Source organism: Myiozetetes cayanensis, unplaced genomic scaffold, assembly GCF_022539395.1.
Source record: "Myiozetetes cayanensis isolate MyiCay16 unplaced genomic scaffold, myiCay2020 scf23, whole genome shotgun sequence".
Taxonomy (NCBI): Eukaryota; Metazoa; Chordata; class Aves; order Passeriformes; family Tyrannidae; genus Myiozetetes; species Myiozetetes cayanensis.
Window position 1 is genome coordinate 6,220,463 of NW_026087445.1, and position 20,053 is coordinate 6,240,515.

Genomic DNA, 20,053 nt, shown 5'->3' on the forward strand with positions numbered 1-20,053 from the left:
GCTGTTGTTTTCTTTGGCACATGGTGACTATCTGAGCAAAGATGGAACCAGACTGAAGCCAAAGATCGTTTTCTGCTCCGCAGGAAAAGGTGCCTCAAGACCTCCAGCCAGCCCTGTTGCCTCCACGGGCCTTCATTGCTGCAGCCCCGTGTGGTGGCCCAGCAGAGATGCTCTGAGGGGCATCTTGTGGAGCCTGGTGTTTTTCCTGAGCATCCCATGGATGCTGTTACTCAGTGACAGAAGATACTTTTCTTCCTCTGTCCCTGACCATGCTGCCTTAGCACACAGAGTCCGTGGATTCTTGCTCCTGGCAGGCCTGATTTTAAATCCTGCAATACAAGAACAAACACTGTGTGTTGCCAGGTTTATTGGTCAGACACTTGTCCCCTGGTAGCAGCTTTTAGATGGGCTTTACTTGGCCAGTTGCAGTTGGCACTGCATTCCCAGTCTGGCTGCATCCAGCATGTTTGCAGTCTGTGCTTTGGTTTGTACATAACGTGTGATGCACTAATCCTCTTACCTGGAAATCATGTTTGATAAGGCATTGCTGGTGGGAGTTGTAGCCTCTAGTCAGACACAGTTTCTTTCAGAAAGAGTGATTTCTGTCTGTGTTGGAAAAATGCTTTCAGCTGGATGAATTTCAGAAATTGTGAGGGGTGGGAAGGTCAGATATATATCACATTTTGTTACTCCAACCCCGAGTTGAAACCCTAAGATGGGACCTAGCAGATGGTATAATAAAACTGCCAGCAGTTCTAGGCTTGAAGTGGAGGCTTTACAAGAAGAAATCGGGAAATCTAAATTATGTGTGAAAAGGTTAGATTAAGCTCTTAGATTTGAGAAAATAGAGAACAGAATTATGCTTTAAAAAAAATGAAAGAAAGGTCAATTGAAAGTAAGCAAAGTGTCTTTTCTGACATAGAAGTTGATGTGCAGTGTGTGCATTGCCCATGTTTCAGCTTTGTCCCAGGCTCCAAGAGCCAAAATGTGAAAGTAAAGAGACTCCCTCATGATGGGTGTTAATCACAGCATGTTGTGCCAGCAAAGATCAGAGTGAAAAAATTAACAAATCACATCCATTGTGAAAAATATACTTGAAGCTAAAAGTGGTGTTCAAGGTGCCAGCAACAGAGAAATGGAATTTTTTTGGTGAAGTGTTTTCAGGAATCATAGCAGAATGGCTGAACCCACAGGCTCAAGGGTCTGAATCTAGTATGTAACTCTCTCTCAAGGCCAACTGATGGCAAAAAGGAATTTCAAGAAAGAATTCTGTTGCCTTCAGGTGATGGTATCAAAGCATTAATTGCTGGTATAAGTCATTAGCTGTGGCTGGTGTGGAACCATAATCTAAACATTAAGACCCGTCTGCCAGTGCTTCAGTGGGAAACCCAGTGATAAATTCTGTGGTATAAGATACAGTGCTTTTCTGTCATTTATGTTTAGGAATCCTTGTGTTTAGCTGCTTACTGTTAGACTTACTCCTTTAAAGGAAGGACTGTGTTGACCCCTCCCTCTTGTGTTCTCTTACTTAAGAGGCTCAACTCTTTCACTGCTGGAGTGGCAGGAAAAAAGGATGCTGTGAGAAGTGTGCTCCTGCAGTTCTTTTAATTCAGTTTGTGAATCTTAAAGCCCACAAGCTTCTTGTGACTAAAGAGGGAGTTAAAACCCTGTAACTTGGGGTGTGTGTGTGCTCACTGAATATCTGCAGTTCTAGCTGTCGTGTGTGCTTTACTTTTTCCTTCTCTGTGGCTGAATAATCTCTTTGATGGCGTTCTCCTGGTTCTTCTCTCACTAAAAGGCAGATCGGGAGCGGCGCAGAGAAATTTCCTTACTAGATGACATTTCATCGCAATGTCCGATCGTTTGGGGCAAATAACCAAGGGAAAGGATGGGAAAAGCAAGTACTCGACTCTCAGCCTGTTTGATAAGTATAAAGGAAAGTCAATAGAAGCTATCAGAACTACAGGTAAGAAGCGCCCTCAGAAAGCTCCTTTTGATGTCTTCCAATGGTGGTGTTGCAGAGCTCGTTCAGGTTGTTGGCCCTGTGGGGAGGGTGCCCAGCTGGTCACAGCTGAGGGGCAGAGTGTTTGGGCTGGTGTCCAAGCCTGTGTTTCATTAAAACTTCAAGGGAAATGCCCGTGGCACTTTGTGTTGCTGTTAGTGTACAGACATGGAGGAAGGGACACAGGACAGCTGGGGACCGTTGGCCTTTTTGTTTAGCCTGTGTCCTCGCTGCAGAGTGGGCAGGTGGCAGGCTTGGGTGAAAACCTTGCCAGGGCCTTAGGCTATGCCAGGATAGGGCAGTTGAGCTGACTGAAATGCCTTAAGCTGGTCAGACCTTGTGTGAGGTGAGAGTCAAGAACTGAAGGCCACTGGGGAAGAGCCTGAGTTGGTTTTGCAGTGGAAATGTGACCAGAAGTAGATAGTGGAATCAAAAAAATGAACCTTGCCTGGCCTGGCTCTAGATTTCGTATGAGAATAGAAAACAAACACCAAAATACCTTCTTGTTAAATGTGGTCTCTCGTGGGTAGAGCTGGCAGATCCAGACCTGTGGACTCCTGGTTAGGTTACTGGTTGATCTACTAAGAGGTGGACTTGGGTGGCTGTTTCCCCAAGCTTTGAAGGGGTGGATGATATGAAAGAGGAGGATTTGCACAGGTAGCTAGAAGACTCTGTGAGCACTTTTTTAGGGAGGATTATTTCTCCATCCCTCCCTCCCTCCCTCCCTCCCTCCCGCTGTGGGAGCTGTTTGCCAGCTGCTACAACAGACGGTCCTGTGGGAAACGACCTGTGTGTTGACATAGCAGCAGCAGCTCTGCTGGGACTGCACCCAGCCACAGTATCCTAATTAAGATTACTTATCTGGCAGGATACAGCCCTCTGACCTGCTGCTGTTCCTTCCTCACTAGTTATTCCTAGACATGGCTTACAGAGTCTTGGGAAAGTTGCTGCTGCCCGGCGCATGCCACCTCCTGCAAATTTGCCTAGCTTGAAGTCTGAGAACAAAGGAAACGACCCCAACATCATTATAGTACCCAAGGACGGTACAGGATGGGCAAACAAGCAGGATCAGCCAGACCAAAAGAGGTAGGTGGAGTGAATCTCTGGTAATTTTGTCAGCACTGCTGTGCTTTGTGTTGGACCCTAGTGATCGGTTCTTTGTTGTCCATGCCGGTGTAGAGCCAATGTTTTAGCTTGATCTTTTAGCAACTGCCATATTGCCAGAGTTGTTTTGCTGCTTTCCTTCCCCTGTGGTCTCACCTCTGCTGTCTCTGCTCAGTTCCAGTGCGACGGCTGCACAGCTGCAGGAGTCGCTGCCGCAGCAGGGTTTGCAGAAATCTGTCTCCAATTTACAGAAGCCGACACAGTCAATCAGTCAGGAGGTAGGTGCAGCTAGTCTCTGACTGCCACCCTGCTTCCCCTGTCCCCAGGCAACCTGGGGGTTTTCTTTAATTGCCTGTGTTGCCTTGCACAAGTAAGAACAGCTCCTGTATAATCAATTCTCATGGAATTGACCCTCTTGAGTCCAAGTTACTGTGCTGTGTTGCACTTAAAAGAGTATAATTCTGTGTATGTTATCTCTGTGTCTTTCAAATGTGTGCAAAAAGTCTAGTTGCAGTCTAGAAAAAAACAGTTAAAATGTGGGATGGCTGGTTAGCACTTCTAAACTATTTTACTTTGTGTCTAATTCAAGTGTCAGATGGTGACAACAGACTCAGTGCTTGCTCCCAGACTTGATAGAAGGAGATCTGGTCATGTGGGAGAAGTAGCCAGTGTCAGGACCTGAAAAATCTACTGGCAAGTGAGAAACTGCCCCAGAGAGTGCAGGGGCCTGTCCCCTCGTGCTGTAGATTTCTCACTTTGAGTTTAAAAAAATTTCCCAGCCCTCGAGGCTCAGAGAAATCACAATGAGGGTTATGATTTGAAGAGTGATCTGGAGGTGTGAACAACAGGAGGTGCCAGCCAGGGAATGAGAAACAGTCTTGAGACTTTGCTGATCTGTGGGTGTTGGGTTTTCTTTGTTTGCTTTGTTTTGTTTTCAGAGTACAAATTCAGTGCCAGGTGGACCAAAGTCATGGGCACAGCTGAATGGAAAGCCAGCAGGACAAGAAGGTGGTGAGTATGATAACACAAATGGAGCTGGGTATGTTCCTGCTCCTCCCAGATAGACAGGAGATGGAGTGGACTCCCATTTCTTCCTGCCCTCCCTGTCAGACTGGTGCAGAATGGGACACAGATGTCTTGGTTACAGTGCAGAGAGGCCTTAGGAGTTTTCTTTTCAATCTGTGTGATGTGCTGCCTGGAAGGATGCAGATGCATCTGTTCAGGTCTGCCAGTGCAAGACAGGGCTTGAGCAGAATGTGTCTCAGGGCCACATGTGAACCAGAGTGATTCTTGCTCTTGGGATGCAGCAGGGAGTTCTGGGAGGTGAAGGTTTTGAAGAAGGGAAACATTTTCCCCCTCATCAACATCTTCTGTCATTCCAGAGCAATGTGTAATAAAGGTGAGGAAAGCTGAGTGAAAGAAGGGAGATTCTCCCTGAGTAACTGTACTGCTAATGGCTTCTGCTTGACTGAGAATCCTGAAGCAGTTTTAACATGAACTGGGAGTTTAGTTGTCTTCAGATGCATTCATTTCCACACAGGAGGTGGTTTCCAGCTGCAGTGAGTACTCCCATTAAAACCATAGTGAGGATAACAGCTCAGTTCCAGTGTTTTAATGTGAACAGATCTGGAACTGTTTGGTTGTCGAATGAAATTGCAGAGAGATTTGAAAGAACTGAGACAGCTGCTGATTGCAGAAACATAAGGGACAAGTTTACCATTAATTAAATGAGGCCCTTAATGAGAAGGTGTTTCTCAAAGGCCAAATGTTAAAGCAGAGACTTGTGTTTGCCTGAGGTTAGTGGCCAGTGCAAAGGCTGTCGTCTTTGCTTAATTGGCACTTTTCCTGTACAGTCATTTTGAAATCTGATCATCTTAACAATGTTATTAAAGACTTTTTGAAAACTCATTCTAGGTCACACATACCAATATAGAGTTCTCAACCCAAGAAAACAGTTGCATATGTGGCTAAGAGCAGCTTAATTAGAAGGTAATTGAATCACCAAAGCATCAGAAATCTGGCTGAAAGGACTTCTTAGGCCATCCCATGCTCACACCTCTTCTCTGGTGGCATTGAATAGTTGCTTTTCCTGCTAAGCTAATGCAGCTTATTCCTTCTAATATTATGGAGAAAGAGGAAAGTCTCTTGCTTTTTGCTCTTTTCAAGTCTTACAGCTGTAAAACCTTTTTTAGAGGGAGTTTCTTGAAAGAACTTACCTGTGCCATTCAAGTTCAGTAGAATAACACATTCAGAATCAGAACTTGCAGCATTTCTCAGCCACTTTGTGGTGTATTTCAGAAATGTTCTTCTTGAGTTTTCTCATGTCTCCAAAATAGTTAAAGGTATTATATGCAGCAGTGTTTCCCTGGAAATCTCACATGGAAGGTCTTGTGCAATGTGCAAGTTCCAGAAAGAGGAAATTGCTTAAACCAATCCTTCTTGACTCTTCAGGGCAAGGAAGGAGAAAGATAAATGAGACTCTTTTGTCAGGTCTTCAGTACTCATTGCTGATACTTCTAATGTGATAATTCTGAAATGCCCTTTTTAAAGGGAGCATTAGCCAAGTAACACTAAGAAGCAGTTCTCAAAAAAAGCAATTCTTTTAACGTTTAATAGTGCAATAATGCTTGCAATTTCCTTTTATTCAGTATTATCTTGCCAACAGTTTTAGGAGAACTGCTGTGTTTTGTGTTGCAGTCACTGGCAGATCTTTAGAATTGACAGAAAACTGTCATTCTGGGGTGACTGATGACTCAGCAAGACAATTTGCCAGTGATTAGAAATGAACCTGACCTGATCTGACCACTGATCTGCATCTTGAAAATACTGCAAGAGGGAGGAGAGTGGGGATGCCATGTAACATCCACCCTTATCTGTGGTCTTTCACTAATATATTGGCAGAAATCTTAACAATAGACTTCCCTGGCAGAGTGAGATCTGAGCAGAAACAGTCTGAATAGAAATGTCAAATGCTTGATAGCAGGGTATGATCTATAAATGGTCCTGCAGAATTTATATCTCTGTCTGAATTCTGTACTTTTACAAAAATAATTGGAAGCTGAGGAAGTTGACTCTGACTTCGTTGAATGTGAGAATTCAAATGAAGATCCCAAGTTAAGGGCGTGGGAGTGCTGGGTGAGGACATGTGTTGTCGTGTTGGTGACAGCGTCTGAGAGTGTTTGGGATGTGAGCTGAGGTGCCGGTACAATAGTGATATGAGTTTAAATATGCCAGAGGCCCAGATTCTCAGGAAACACATTTCCAGGCTGATCTTGTAAGGGAGTTGAAAGAGTGGAAGGATTTTCTCTGAGTCCCACACTTATTTGTCTGACAGGTTCAAGGGCCTCAAGCCGACTGTTATCCTTCTCTCCCGAGGAATTTCCGACGCTGAAAGCAGCCGGCGAGCAGGACAAGGGTGGCAAAGAAAAGGGCGCCTTAGATCCGTCGTATGGGCCAGGACCAAGCCTCCGCCCCCAGAGTGAGTGAAGGATTGTGTCCTCCTGCCTTATCCCAGCTCATAACCCCGTAGACCATGTGTTGTGCAGGGGGTGCCAGTTCACAGCAGTATCAGATATTCTATCTTTACGTTTCCTTTTTTTCTTTTTATGAGCTTACATGTGTCAGGCTGCTTAGCAGATGATCACAGGTCAGCATGTGGTGCTGTTGTTTTGTGGTCCAGACAGCCAGGAATGGATTGTCATCTGCTGTATTGTTTAATAAAAGTTGCTGTGTGATGTTGCAAAGCAGGGCTCTCCCCCTGGGCTGGTGGAGCCACAGTGAAATGAGTGCATGGTGTGATGTGGCTTCTCTTTGAGTGTTTGTGCATCTAATTGGCCTTGATTCTGCAGGGTAAGGACTGTGGAGATGGGGAGAAGAGTTAGTAGGAATTTAGGCTTATTGACAAATAAGGACACCACTGGTGCGGCAATTACTTAGTAACAGCTGATGCTGCTTATTTCTTGAAAGAATAAACACAACTGAAGATTTTCCTTGGTCCCTGGTATTTCTTCTACAACCTTAGTGTAATTAGGGCTTGACCAGAGCACTTGAAGGTTTCAAGGTGTTCTGGCAGAGCCACTGTCTGCACTTACAATCATTAACATAATTATTACCTCCTTTCCAGATGTCACCAGTTGGAGGGAGGGCGGTGGGAGGAACATAACCTCTGCCACATCTCTGACCGCCTCCCCTGCTGAGCTGGGCAGCAAGACCTCCAGCAGCGGGGACGGGGCCCCCTCCTCGGCGAGTGCCAGCGACCCGAAGGAGCCGTCTCTGCGCCCAGCTCAGCCCGTCCGCAAAGGGGCCTCGCAGTTCATGGGAAATGTCTACCAACCACCTACATACCATGACATGCTGCCTGCTTTTGTGAGTTACCCTTCCTCCACAGCCGTGTCATGTTCTTCATGGCCTTGACTCTTACGTCTGTGGGGGTTGAAGTCGGCTGAGATGTGTTTTCTGCACTCTTGGTTGCTCACGGATCCTTCTCTTGACCTGTTTTTAGTTTCCCTGGTTGTGCATTTGCCCTTTCATCCTAGAGCAGTGCGGCACAGCCCTGCTCTGCCCAAGGAGAAGTTGCCCCTTTCCCTCTAGAGCTGGGGAGGGAACCATTAGCACGTGGTGTGTTGGGCAGCCAGACATGAAATATTTGGTTTCCCTTTGTGCCTGTTGTAACCTAATCTGGGTGAACCTTCCCATGACATGGAATAAACCCAGACTGTTGTGCTTTGCCTCATTCCAGATGTGTCCACAACAGCCATCCGAGACCCCTGCACCGCTGGACCGAGGGTCTTTCCCCGTTCCTCAGCTTCGGCTTGAGCCCCGGGTACCTTTCAGACAATTCCAGATGAATGACCAGGATGGGTAAGACTGCCAGCACTGTCCAACTTGAGAGGCAGATTCAGGGTGTGACATGAGCCTTAAACTAGGCAAGAATTTAGGCCAAGGATGCAGTTGTGTGTGTGAAGCTGCAGGCAACCACGGGGGAAACCAAAGCAGCAGTGCTTTGCTGCAGCTACTGCAGCAGCTGAAATGTTGCAAAGCGGTAACCACTGTGTGTCTGAAGAAAAGTGTGTAATCCTGGACTGGAGGGGTTACAGCTCTGACCTGTAAGCCTTAGAAAGTGGGTACCAACCAGAGAAGGCAAAGAAGCTTTGCTACTCAGGGAGAGAAACTTAGATGCGTTGTATTATATATGTGTGGTAGAAAAGGACTTACTCATTGTTATAAAGTCAGCTCTACATTCTTTGCTTTACTGTTTGCTGTTTCTAACCATTTCTCTGTGTTCTCCTGTAGAAAAGAGAACAGGCTCAGCCTGTCCCGCCCAACACGTCCGGTTCGGCAGCAAATAGAGCGAGTGCCCCGGCCCACCATTATCAATGCAGAGAACCTGAAGGGGCTGGATGAACTGGACAATGACGCAGATGATGGATGGGCAGGTAAAGTGCCTCCATTCTCAAGCTTCAGGCAACATCAAGTAGACAGGATAGTCCTGTGGCTCTGTTTTGCTGCCACGGAAGAAAGGAAGGGGAAGCAAAGAGTTGTCTGTGTAGCTGTGAAATTGCTGTTGGTGTAAATGATGACACAATGGATCCTTCTGATCCTTCCATCACAATGTGCTCAAGGAATCGGATCTGAAGACTCCTAAAAATCTGAAAACACCAAACAGCAGGAGGTTTGCCATCATGGCTGCTGGGAGGAAGAATTAATCCTGCCTTTTCAGTCATGGAATTCAGCATCCAACTGTACACAGTTTGGCTTGATGTTTGTCTCCTCTTCTGCAGCCCCCATTCCCAGACTGTTTGCTGCTCCTCCTCTGGGACCAGCTCAGCTGTTCAGCAGTGTGTGTCCACACTGCTCACATAATTTCTTGCCTGATCTGGTTGAAGATGTCCCTGATCATTCAGGGGGTTGGGCTAGATGACATTAAAGGTCCCTTCCAACCCATTCTATGATTCCCAGTACTGGTGGTGGACATTTGGCTTTGTGAGTTGTTTATGACAAGCCTGTGTGTTCTGGAGTTTAGTGCCAAAGAGGGCATAAGCTTTATGAGGAAAAGGGACCTGTTTCTTTCCTCTCACATTTCCCTTCTCCATACCTGCCTTCGTAGGCATTCATGATGAAGTGGATTACTCTGAGAAACTAAAGTTTAGTGAAGATGAAGAAGAGGAAGAAACTCTTAAAGATGGACGACAGAAGTGGTAAGAAGTGGCTGTATTTGCATCTACAGTTGTTTCAGTAAAAGTGAACAATTCCAGGATCTTTAAAAACTTGTTCTAAGTGTGGAGTCTTGAACCCTCTGATTTGTTGCTGTGACTCTGCTGATTCCACTGGCCATTGTTTGAGTGGGCTTCAAAGATATGTGTAGATCTTTAAGTTGAATTCCAGTTTTCCAGGCGTTTTCCTCATCCCCTGCCCATGTCTCACCTTTATCCTGCTGTATAATAGCAGAGTTGATCCTTAGGCACCTTAGGAGAGGCACATCTCTTGTTCTGGTGGTTTTTTCAATCTTTCTGTTGCGTTCAGTTGCCTTTTGCCACTTGATAAGGCTGCGAGTGCTTTCTGAGGCAAGCAGCAAATGCGATAGCAGAGCTGTTTCTGTGGCAGGAACAGCTGGGATCCCAGAAGGCAGCGACAGTTGTCCCTGAGCTCAGCAGACAGTGCAGATGCCAAGCACACCTTGGAGGAAGGAAAGAATTGGAGCGAATCGGTTGGCTTGTCCCGGCCAGTCCGGAAGGTGCAGGAATCGCAGCAGCCTCCAAGGAAGCTGAACGGCTGGAGTTCTGCATCGGAATACCAGGTAGGCTGAACTCGTGAGGGTGGGCTTGTGCTGCTGGATGGGACACGTCACTGTCCTGAAGAGGCCAGTTTGACATTTTATTGGAGATGGGATGCTGATGAATTTCTCAGTTCTTGGTTTATATCCAGCTGAGAGAAACCCATCTACATAGCACTTGCGCTAGGGAAAAAAACCTGAAGCTGGTCCAGGGCAGTGGTGTTGTCAGTGAGAGAATGAAGCTATTGAACCAGACCAATAACTCCCCCCAGTAAAATGGGGATTTGTACCTGAGGATAGAGAGGGGGGAGGCAAGAAGGGATTTCCTCAGCATGGGATTCAAAGCTCAAGATAGGTTTGGTTTTGCTTATTGAGGAATATTTTTTCTTTGGCAGAAGCCTGCTCTGGGAAGTGTTCTCAGACAACAGTCTGTCGAGGATAAAGAAGAAAAGGTGCCCCTGAGACAGAAGTTTGTGCACTCTGAGATCTCTGAGGCTGTGGAGAGAGCCAGGAGGCGGCGGGAGGAGGAGGAGCGGCGAGCCAGGGAGGAGCGGCTGGCAGCCTGCGCTGCAAAGCTGAAACAACTTGATCAGAAATGCAAACTGGCTCAGAAGAACGGGGAGACCCAGAAACACACAGAGAACGAAGATGTGCGACCCCCAAACACAGAGAAAAACACCGTGCAAGAGAATGGCCATGCTTTCCGTAAAGGTACAGAAAGGGTGCTTGACTCACCTTGTAAGAACTGCTTTTTTGCTGTTGTGCTGATCCTCTTACCTGGAGTGGGGGAGTTCCTGGGAGGGAGCATTCAGAGGGCCCTTCAGCTGCCCTCAAGAGGTCAGCTGCTTCATGTGTTCTGCAGAGTGTTTTGCGTTGGTGACAGAGGTTCATTAAATAGAAAAAGCTATTACAACAAATGCAAACTTCTTTATCTGTGCTCAGTCAGCTGTGCTAGCAGAGGCCTTGCTGGAAGGGGCCTCTTGAGCTTCTCAAGATTTGATGATAATATTAAAGTGCTCATGGACACGGATCAGAAAATCAGTCAGCAGTAAGTGCTAGTGGGTTTAAGGACTAACAGGGGAAATGGACTTTTTCCCCAGTGCTTAAGTAGAAGGCTGATAGCAGAGGAGGATCTCAGAATTCATCACTAAAACAAGATGGACAAAGCCCTCTAGAGCTGTCAAGGCAAATGACGTGCCTTGTGTGATTGGAATAAAACTCAGCCATGTAATGCAGTCAGGACATGCCCACACCTGTGTATGTAGTGCTGTGGTGTGCTCTCACAGACCCTGTCATGAGCAGGCCTCTTCATGGTTTATTTTCTTCTCTGCAGCAACCCCTGAGTTTCACACACAGGATGTGTCTGTTGGCTACCTGGAAGAGGAGACTCCTGCCCCAGCAGCAGCAGCCCAAAGCAGCAGTGAGGAGGAGCTCAGAGAAGCTCCCTCCCCAGCACAAGAATTCAACAAATACCAGAAGTCTCTTCCCCCGCGATTCCAGAGGCAGCAGCAGCAACAGCAGCAGGTAATAGGTGTGACACTCACACCCCTCTTCCTGTGGACCCCCACCAAACCGTTGCCTTTGCTCAGTTCTCAACACTGTCAGTCTTAGTGGGGGTGATAAATGGGGTTTTACCCTGGCCTTTTTCAATATTTCTGATCATGGTTGTATCCTGTCTGACAGGGTAGAAGAGCTCTATGTGGCTTACATGAATTTTCCGCGCACCCTGTGATGCTGGAACGGTTGTGGGTAGGGCTTTCCATGGCTGGGAAGAGATGTGTGCCCTGATCCTGTTAGATACAGGCAGCCATTTGCCTGCCAGGGGCAAATTGTGCATAGGGTGGCAAGTTATTGGACTGCTTCTGGATTGGGAGGGAGTTGTGGAGCAGCTTCTCATTCCACCTCCTGCCTTTGCAGAGGGCTGGTCCTTTACTCTGCTCTCATCTTCTGCCTACCCAGCATTTTTTCTGTGAGGCTCTTTCAAATCATTATTTTCTTTGCTCCATAAGTATGTCTGATCTTCACTGTTTCATTTTTGTTGCATTGAAGACTCTCTTCTGGGGCTCTGAGACAGTCATGACAGTCCTCAGCCTGAACTGCTTTGTGCATCTGGCATCTTTGCCTGACCTTTCAGTGCTGTATGTGCCCTAAGTGCTGTTCAGCTCTGCTTCCAGATGCAGGGAGTCTCTGTAGGGCAGCAGAGCCAAACCAAGGGACAGAATGCTCAGGCTTGAGATAATGCAAAGTTAATTGCCATTCTTCACAGAATAACCACTTGAAACGTGATACAATCAACGCTGCTGCAAACCTTAGTGAGGAGCTCACAATTGGCTTTTGCTTGGAAGCTCAGTAATTGCTCTTTTATGGAACGTTCCCCTGTGCTCGTTGCTCGGCAGTTGACATTTTCATGATTCAGATGGTACGGCAGCAAACGCTGCTTAATGTTACTCCTGAAAAGAGATGGTCTTAAACTAAAAAGAGTTGGATGTCTTTGCTGTCATGCTAATAATACCACAGGTCATTGCTCCTGGAAGAACCTGGAGTTTTATTTTATTGTCTCTTATCCTCTGTGATGTTGGTGTGTGTGAGGCGCTGCGTGTTTTGGCTGCCTTGTATTGCTGCTTTGGTAGCAGTGGCTCCATGAAAAGAGCAAAATAAAAGAGAGTGTTGGTATCATGAAGGAAATATTTTCTCCAAGGTACTTGAGGGCTAGATAATGCAGTTATAATCTTTGCATTTATCAGAGTCTTTCTTGCTGTAATGATGTGTCAGGTTCAGATTTAAGGGTGCCTCTCTCTGCAGCGGGGAATTGGCTTTTTTAATAAACAGGTGCAATATCTGACACTGTTTTGTGATTAGCAAGAAAAGATGGTGGAAAGTTTGACAGGTAAGTAGATGCATTTCATGTTAATTGGAGCTGTTTACTGTTTGAAAGCCTTCTTCAGTGCACAAAACTCCCTTCAAATATAGGTTCTTTCTGGTCCTTTAACAAGAGTTAAATGTCAAATCGAATTAACATCATGACAGTTCTCAGCTAAAGGAAGGTGGACTGGCTATGTGGGAGATGGGAAACAACCTGCAAGTGTCAGCCCATCTCTGGAGGATGCACAGGAAATGCTGTAAAATATTAATAGCTCTCTTAATTGAGTTTAAGTTGTTTTTATCTGATCTGTTCAGCTAACAGGAGTGGAACTAATATTTATGCACACTAAATAAATTAGAGCTGCATTTACTGAAAAGTGCAACATCTTCTAAGGTATTTGGTTCCAGTTAGGAAGTGGTGTTTGACAGGAGCCTGTCCTGTATAAAGCATTGAGAACTTGCAGACTCTGGTGTTAGAGCTGATCCTTTGTGTTTGGCCACGTAGCATGGCCTATAGTGGTGTGACATTCTGGCTGCTCTGGTATTTACAGAATAACAACTGCCACACTCCCAGTTGGTAGTGAATTGGCCTTCTCTGCTCCACCCTCCCATCTGATCTGGGATTGAGCCTCTAATAGATGGCACGTGTTTTCCCTTGGCTGACAAGTATGTAAGTGTGATTCCTGGCACCACAGCCGTTCGTGCCCAACGGCCCATCCTTTTCCCTGCAGGAGCAGCTGTACAAGATGCAGCACTGGCAGCAGCAAGTGTATCCTCCCCCATCCCATTCCCACCCTCAGAGGACGTTCTACCCGCCGCACCCCCAGATGCTTGGCTTTGATCCTCGCTGGATGATGATGCCCTCCTACATGGACCCTCGCATGGCCCAGAGTCGCACCCCTGTGGATTTCTACCCCTCAGCCCTTCACCCTTCAGGTGAGGTGTTTCCAGTGTTTGTCTTGGCTGTTGAGTTGGTCCATATCTGGAAATGGCTGTGTGTCACTCATCTTACCTCTGCTCAGACTTTGCATCCTGGCTGGCATCCCTTCTCTAGGGATGAGAAAGCTGCTTGCAGTGGGAGGTGGTGAGGAAACAGAGGAGGTTGAGAGGGAGTTCACGTGCCTGTCCATCCCCTGTGCTGCAGTGGGAGATCTGCCCTATCTGCTTTGTGAACTTGGCGGGTGTGATTGGTCTTACCCCTTGAAGAAAGGGGCAGAGGGTCCACTGATCTTGCCACTTGGAGGAGGAGGATCAGTTTTGGAGTTCCTGTGATCATATGAAATCTTAATAGACCTCCTTCAGGAAATGTGAAGGAGAAACCCTGTAGTTCCTGAGCTGTGTGCTCTTAGCACCTTCCTATCTTGTTACTGATCTCCAGAGGTGTGAATGTAAACATTAGGGTGTACAAATCACTCCCTTGAGTTTGTGGCTTGTTTTCACACACCTGTTTGATTCCAAGCCAGCAATGCTGTGGAATGTCTGTGCAGGCTGGGTTCTGAGAACTGTGTCACCTTTTGTATCACTCCAGGTGCGTTCCCCAGCTGTGCATTTTCCAAACATTTCCCCTCTACTGGAGAAGTTTCCATGGCTGCAGTCACCTGCTGCCCTAGAAGGAAGGGGAAAGCTAGTGGGTTGTTTTAATTCTTCTTGTCTGTGAGATCCTAGTGCTAATGGCATGAACTCTTGTCGTGAGCAGGAATTATGAAGCCCATGATTCAGCAGGACTCCATTGGTGGGAGCAGCTGCCGGTCTGAAGATCAGAACTGTCAAGCAGGGCAGGCAGAGAGGAAAACTGCTCCCTTGGATCCTGTGCCAGTGTGGGGCCAGGACAGCTACACATCTCTGCAGAGCAAAGGATACTCCCTGTCACATCAAAAACAGGCTGACAGCATGAGCATGGAGGGGCTGCATGCCAGGTGAGTGTCCTCATCTCCTGTCCTCATGCATGCTGTGGTGGGAGGTGCTGCCATAAGTCATCTAAAAAGCAGGTGTAGAGTTGACCCAAAAGATATCTCTGAACAGGCCCAGGTAGTGATCTGGTGGCACTCTTACATTGTTGAGTGTGCTTAAAGACTGAGCTATTCAAAGGTTTTCTGTCCGATACAGCCAAGGCTGACCAGCTTGGAGCCCGTCCAGTAGGAGAGAGGCACTTGTCACCTACATGGGAGGGCACAGAAAACAAGTCAAAAATTCTGATTGTTTTTAGTTGGTCTCTTAATTAATTTGGCATTCTAAAACAAATTCCATGTTCTCAGATATCCACATATGTTGGAGGCTGAATCTTCCTTCGTTTCTTAAGTTTGCTGCTCGTCTTTAAAAGATAAAGAATTGCTTGCTTTATCATGCATTGGGTGGACAAACCAGGCAGTACAGCCTGGGGCCACAACAGATCTGCCCAGCATTCTGGGATTTATAGGCTCATTTAAAATAAACCCCACTTTATTTATTTGTTTCCATCTCTTGTGCCCAGCCTGGGCCCTTGGAGATGTGCTGTGCTCTGCATTACCTGACATCCATTTGTTTGTTGCTTTGTTTCTCAGGAATGACAGTTACTCTGCTGCTGGAAGGCCAGAGAGTCTGAGCACCCAGCGAGATCTCTTTGAGGAGAGAGGGGAGGAGTATTTGAATGCTTTCGACAAGAAGGCCCAAGCAGACTTTGACAGCTGCCTGTCTTCTCAGAGGATAGGCCAGGATCTTCTGTTTCAGCATCAGGAGGCTGTGCAGGAAACCTGTCCCGCTGGCAGCCGCCATGGAAACTTGAGGTGTTCGCCCCTGGAGCCCGACTTTATCCAGGCAGAGAAGAAGCCTGAATATAACGGCTGGGATATCAGCCACCACCAGAAACCTGCGGAGACCGCAGCGGAAGTTGCTGAGGAGGTGCCCAGGGATGAGCAGACATTCAGTGCTGACCCCTGGAAGAAAGAAGGAACCAATACCAAACAGACCGCTGAGGAGACATCAGAGTGGGCTCCCGAGAACCGCACCACCAGTGGTCAGCACCAGGAGCAAATGGGGAGGACACGGCGATCCGGCCCCATTAAAAAACCGGTCCTGAAAGCCCTCAAGGTTGAAGAGAAGGAGAAGGAGATGGAGAAGGTTAAACTGGAGGGAGAGGACACCTCACGCCAACTGAAGGAAAAGGCAGCTGTTCAGAAAGTAGAGAATGAGTCAGATGACTCTGCAGCCTTGCTGACCTCCACGCGTTATCTGCTGGATGACAAAGGTTCTTCCCAAACCAGCCTGGCACGAGAGGCTGAGAAGTCTCAAGAAGAAGAAGAAGAGGAGGAGGAGGAAGAGAAGCCGGAAAGAACCTGGGAGAACAAACTATCCAGAGAGACCGGTGATCTCCCGCCCACAAAAAGAAACAACTGGATCTTTATTGACGAGGAACAAGCCTTCGGTGGGAGAGGCCAAGGGCGTGGGCGAGGGAGAGGCTTCAGGGAGTTCACTTTTAGAGGCCGAGGCACTGTTGTGAGCAGCCGAGGAGTCTACAACAACCAGCGGAGCAGCCGAGGGCGAGGGCTCCGGGAGTTCAACCAGCCAGAGGACTTCCCCAGAGGGAAGCCGAGGCGCCGGATCGCGAGCGAGACGCACAGTGAAGGGTCAGAGTACGAGGAGCTCCCCAAGCGTCGCCGGCAGAGGGGCTCGGAAAACAGCAATGAAGGCTCTGTGCTGGACAGGGAGGACAGTGATTTGAAAAAGGGAGACTTCAAAGAGTCTTGGAGGTCCAACAAAATCTACTCGGATGATCACAATAGCCTGGATCCTAAGATGAGGGCTCCGAGAGCGTTTGGGAGGTCGCTGCCACCAAGACTGAGCAACTCTGGCTATGGGCGAAGGGGTTTCATGGGTAAGGAGCCCACCCAGTGGCAAGGCAGGAGTGGGGGAGCAGGGTGGCAGGAGTACAGCCACACCTCTCCATCGGACACTTTTGGGAGCAGGCAGCAGTCTGACAGGGACTACATTCAGGATTCTTACAAACACACGGATTCCTTCTCCAGCCGGGTTTTTGATGAGAGTCATCTGGATGACAAAAGGCACTTTTTCCAGGAGGATTACTCAGCAGATCAGGAGAACATAGAGAACAGGCCGTTCAGGAGGCGCCGTCCCCCCCGGCAGGACAAGCCCCCACGCTTCAGGCGCCTCAGGCAAGAGAGGGAATCGGTGGGGCAGTGGAACCCCGAGGAGGGAGGCCCCAACCTGCTGCCCAGCCAGTGGCCTGGCAGACCCAAGCTGAGCGCAGAGAAGAGCAGCATCTCGGGCAGGCGTTCTCCTGAGCTGTCCTACCAGAACTCTTCAGACCATGCCAATGAGGAGTGGGAGACGGCATCTGAAAGCAGTGACTTCAGCGAGCGGCGGGAGAGGCGGGATGGAGTCCCAGAGAGTGAAGGCCAGCTGGAAGGTGGCCTCAGCACCGGGAGCTTGGGAGAGAAGAGGAACTAGCAAAGAGAAGCTTCTCGAGCCAAAGGCCGCTGGTGGACAGGCAGAGCCGCAAGGCTGAGCCAACAGGGTTTGCAGAGCAGTCTGTCAGGACTGGCGTAGGGGCAGCTTCCAGATATGAGAGCCAGCAGAATGGGACCCTGATAAAGAGCAAAAGGTAAAGTTGCTTTCTGATCTGTCACCTCATATGCAGATATTGAAGGAGTGGACATGCACACCCTGTACGTTTTCTTCTTGCCAACTTGTGTTCTAATGACAAAACTAAATCCTTTCCCTTCTTTCATGTGTAGGTCCCCAGAAGAAGGAGGAGGCCTTGGTAACACCAGTGGTGGGAGCAGCCACTCCATTTACAGCTTGGATAGGGGCTCCCATGCTAACTCAGAGAGTGCTGAGGGGCCAGGGAAAAAGCCAGAGAAGGAGCCTAAATCCACTGCACAAAGAGCAACTGAGAAAGGAGAGGCCTTGTCACAGTTTGAACTGAGTTATGGAAGTGAGTGTCTTCATGAATATGGTTTTTTAAAGGGGTAATGCATTGTGGCTGACCAAGGCCAACTGCTTCAATCCAGTGTAATTTTAAAGATCAGATTTTTTTTCTATTGATTTGCACAAGAAAATTCTAGTGTATCTAAGTAGGGAAGACATAAAAGGTAAAGATGGTGTTAAATTTTAAGCCAAACTTTAGCCAGATCTGACAATGTGTTTCTAATGTTTCTTCTACAGAAAGTTTGGTTTTAGGGAGAATATTTCTCTCTAAGATGTTAAGTGTATTTTGGGCTTGAAATTTATGTAGTGTGAAGGAAGTTGAGAGAGCATCCAGAGTGGGGGAATTTGAGTCTGAGCTCATGGCAGGGAGGCAAGAAATGAGTATCTCTGAAAAGAGAAATACCGCTGTCGTGGCTTAGTTTTTGAAGCTGCAGTGTTGTTAACTGAACTTGTTTGTTTGTAGCATGGATCCTCTTTGGAATGCACTCTTTAAATGATTGCTTTAAAAAGCTTTACATGCACACACAGGTGCATTATTTTTCCCCCTGTATGCTTTGTTCAGGTGCCATCATCGATAATCGGGTGTCAAGCACAGCAGAAGAGAATGAAGTAGGTTCTATGGCAGGTGAAGGCTTCATTGAGGTTCTTACTAAAAAGCAGCGACGTTTGCTGGAAGAGGAGCGCAGGAAGAAGGAACAGGCTGCTCAGGTGAGGAATGGGAGGCAGGAAAATGTTGGGCCTGTTACATTGTTTGGATAGCAGGACCTCAAAAAGTGTTCAGATGAACAAAAAACCACAGTTGGCTAAAGTAGCACAGATCCTGTCTTAGGCCCCAGAAGCATATTTAGGCTCTGATGGCAGGGGCCATTGGTCTGAAAAGGAGAGTTTGATTTCCGACTCTTCCAGGCTTCTAGCAGAATTGTTAATTGGGAGTTAAGGAGGGTTTTCTAGGGTGTTCTTCATTCAAAGCACCTTGGCTCACTAAGCCAGCCGCTCGCTGTAGTTGGTGGGTTATTGGGCAGCGTGAGCAGTGAGGGACTTGTGCACTCTTGCTGTGTTATTGCTAGAAAAATACCACATGCTGCTCAAGGCAGCTTTTTTCAGGGCCTTGTTAGACTGGGGGAACCTCCCAGTCTGACACTTGGGCCTTTCCTGTCACAGGCACCAGCTAAGGCCCGTGTCCTTCAGTCCCGCATTCCTCCTCGGTTTGCTAAGAAGCAGAACAGCCTGTGCTTGGAGCAAAGTGATGTAACAGTGTCTGGAAACAGCCTGGGCACAGAGATCTGGGAGAGCAACAGCCCAGGTAAGTTTGGGTCTGTTTGTTCCAGAGGGTTTCACAGAGGTGGGGAATCCTCTGGGGTATACAGAAAGGATGGGGTACATACTTGAGAGGAGACAACCCTCTCCTGTCTGATGCTGGAAGTGGGAGGGGAGGTAGCAGACATCTGGAGTAGCATCTGTTCTAAGCTGTACTATTCAACCTCCTTTGTTGACCATTTTAGTTTCCTAATTTATTTCTTTTTTGTTTCTCATCAAGATTCTACTATACAGCATTTTCTAGGCAGTTGGGCTGGATCTCCTTTAGCTGTTTCCTTATTTTGCCTTCCTGCATTTTCTCATCTCTAGCCCTGAATAGCTGGTGTTTTCCTTGTTTCTGTCTGTCCTGTCTTTCTCCTGTTGTCATCGTGTTCCCTAAGTAACCTCCCTGTTCTCTACCCTCACTCCCCATACTCTGTATTCTCTGCTGCATCATGTCTCAGATGTCTGGGCAACACCAACTTTCTGAGGTGGTTAAAATACCCTTTCTCATGTCTAGAAATGGAAGGTTAATGGTGTAGTGTACATGGTGTGCTCACAGTTGTTCCAAGCAGCTGAGCCTTACCCTCCATTCTCTTCCAGCTCTTTCCGTTCAGTCTCCTGGCAGTGATTCCTGGAGCAAGCCTGTAAATACCTTTAATGGCACTGAGTCTGGCACCACTGAGGTAAGTAGCACCTAATGTGCCCCTCAGGTATTGTGTAGATAAAGTATTGATGCAGGTGGCTTTTATGCGTTTCATTGCTCCATCTGTGCTTAGTGACTCTCAGCTCTGCTTGTGCCATTTCAAACTGTCTCTTTGCAGTTATAATTTGAGCTTGATGCTGCTCAAATCTTGACCCCGAGGGCCGAGCACTGCTTGGTGTTATGTGTGGGTGTAAATCTGGAGTAACTGTGTGGTAGAGCTATTCCAGGGTTATGCTCATCACTGGATGCAGGCTGTGGTTGAGGAGGGTGGAATCCCATAGGTCCTGTTTGTGCCTCGTGCCTGTGAGCAGTGTGTAGCTGTAGCCTTAACACAGGGAGGGCAGAGGAAGGAGGTTCCTGAATGCTTCACCTCTGGAGGCCAAGAGTT

The 20,053-nt window shown here is 47.6% G+C and overlaps 1 protein-coding gene across 1 annotated transcript in view; it reads left to right on the forward strand.

Moving 5' to 3' along the window:
- The window catches only part of PRRC2B (proline rich coiled-coil 2B), a 42,830-nt gene that overhangs the window by 11,843 nt on the left and 10,934 nt on the right, over window positions 1-20,053 (forward strand). The window contains 20 exon segments of the mRNA XM_050320147.1: window positions 1,799-1,966; window positions 2,911-3,088; window positions 3,282-3,384; window positions 4,045-4,117; window positions 6,441-6,584; window positions 7,230-7,471; window positions 7,845-7,966; window positions 8,399-8,541; window positions 9,213-9,303; window positions 9,710-9,902; window positions 10,274-10,589; window positions 11,212-11,402; window positions 13,472-13,676; window positions 14,437-14,656; window positions 15,281-17,172; window positions 17,175-17,337; window positions 17,471-17,670; window positions 18,226-18,371; window positions 18,825-18,966; window positions 19,563-19,645. Of these exon segments, the coding sequence (XP_050176104.1) occupies window positions 1,852-1,966; window positions 2,911-3,088; window positions 3,282-3,384; window positions 4,045-4,117; window positions 6,441-6,584; window positions 7,230-7,471; window positions 7,845-7,966; window positions 8,399-8,541; window positions 9,213-9,303; window positions 9,710-9,902; window positions 10,274-10,589; window positions 11,212-11,402; window positions 13,472-13,676; window positions 14,437-14,656; window positions 15,281-17,172; window positions 17,175-17,337; window positions 17,471-17,670; window positions 18,226-18,371; window positions 18,825-18,966; window positions 19,563-19,645 (4,962 nt within the window). The 5' untranslated portion in view covers window positions 1,799-1,851.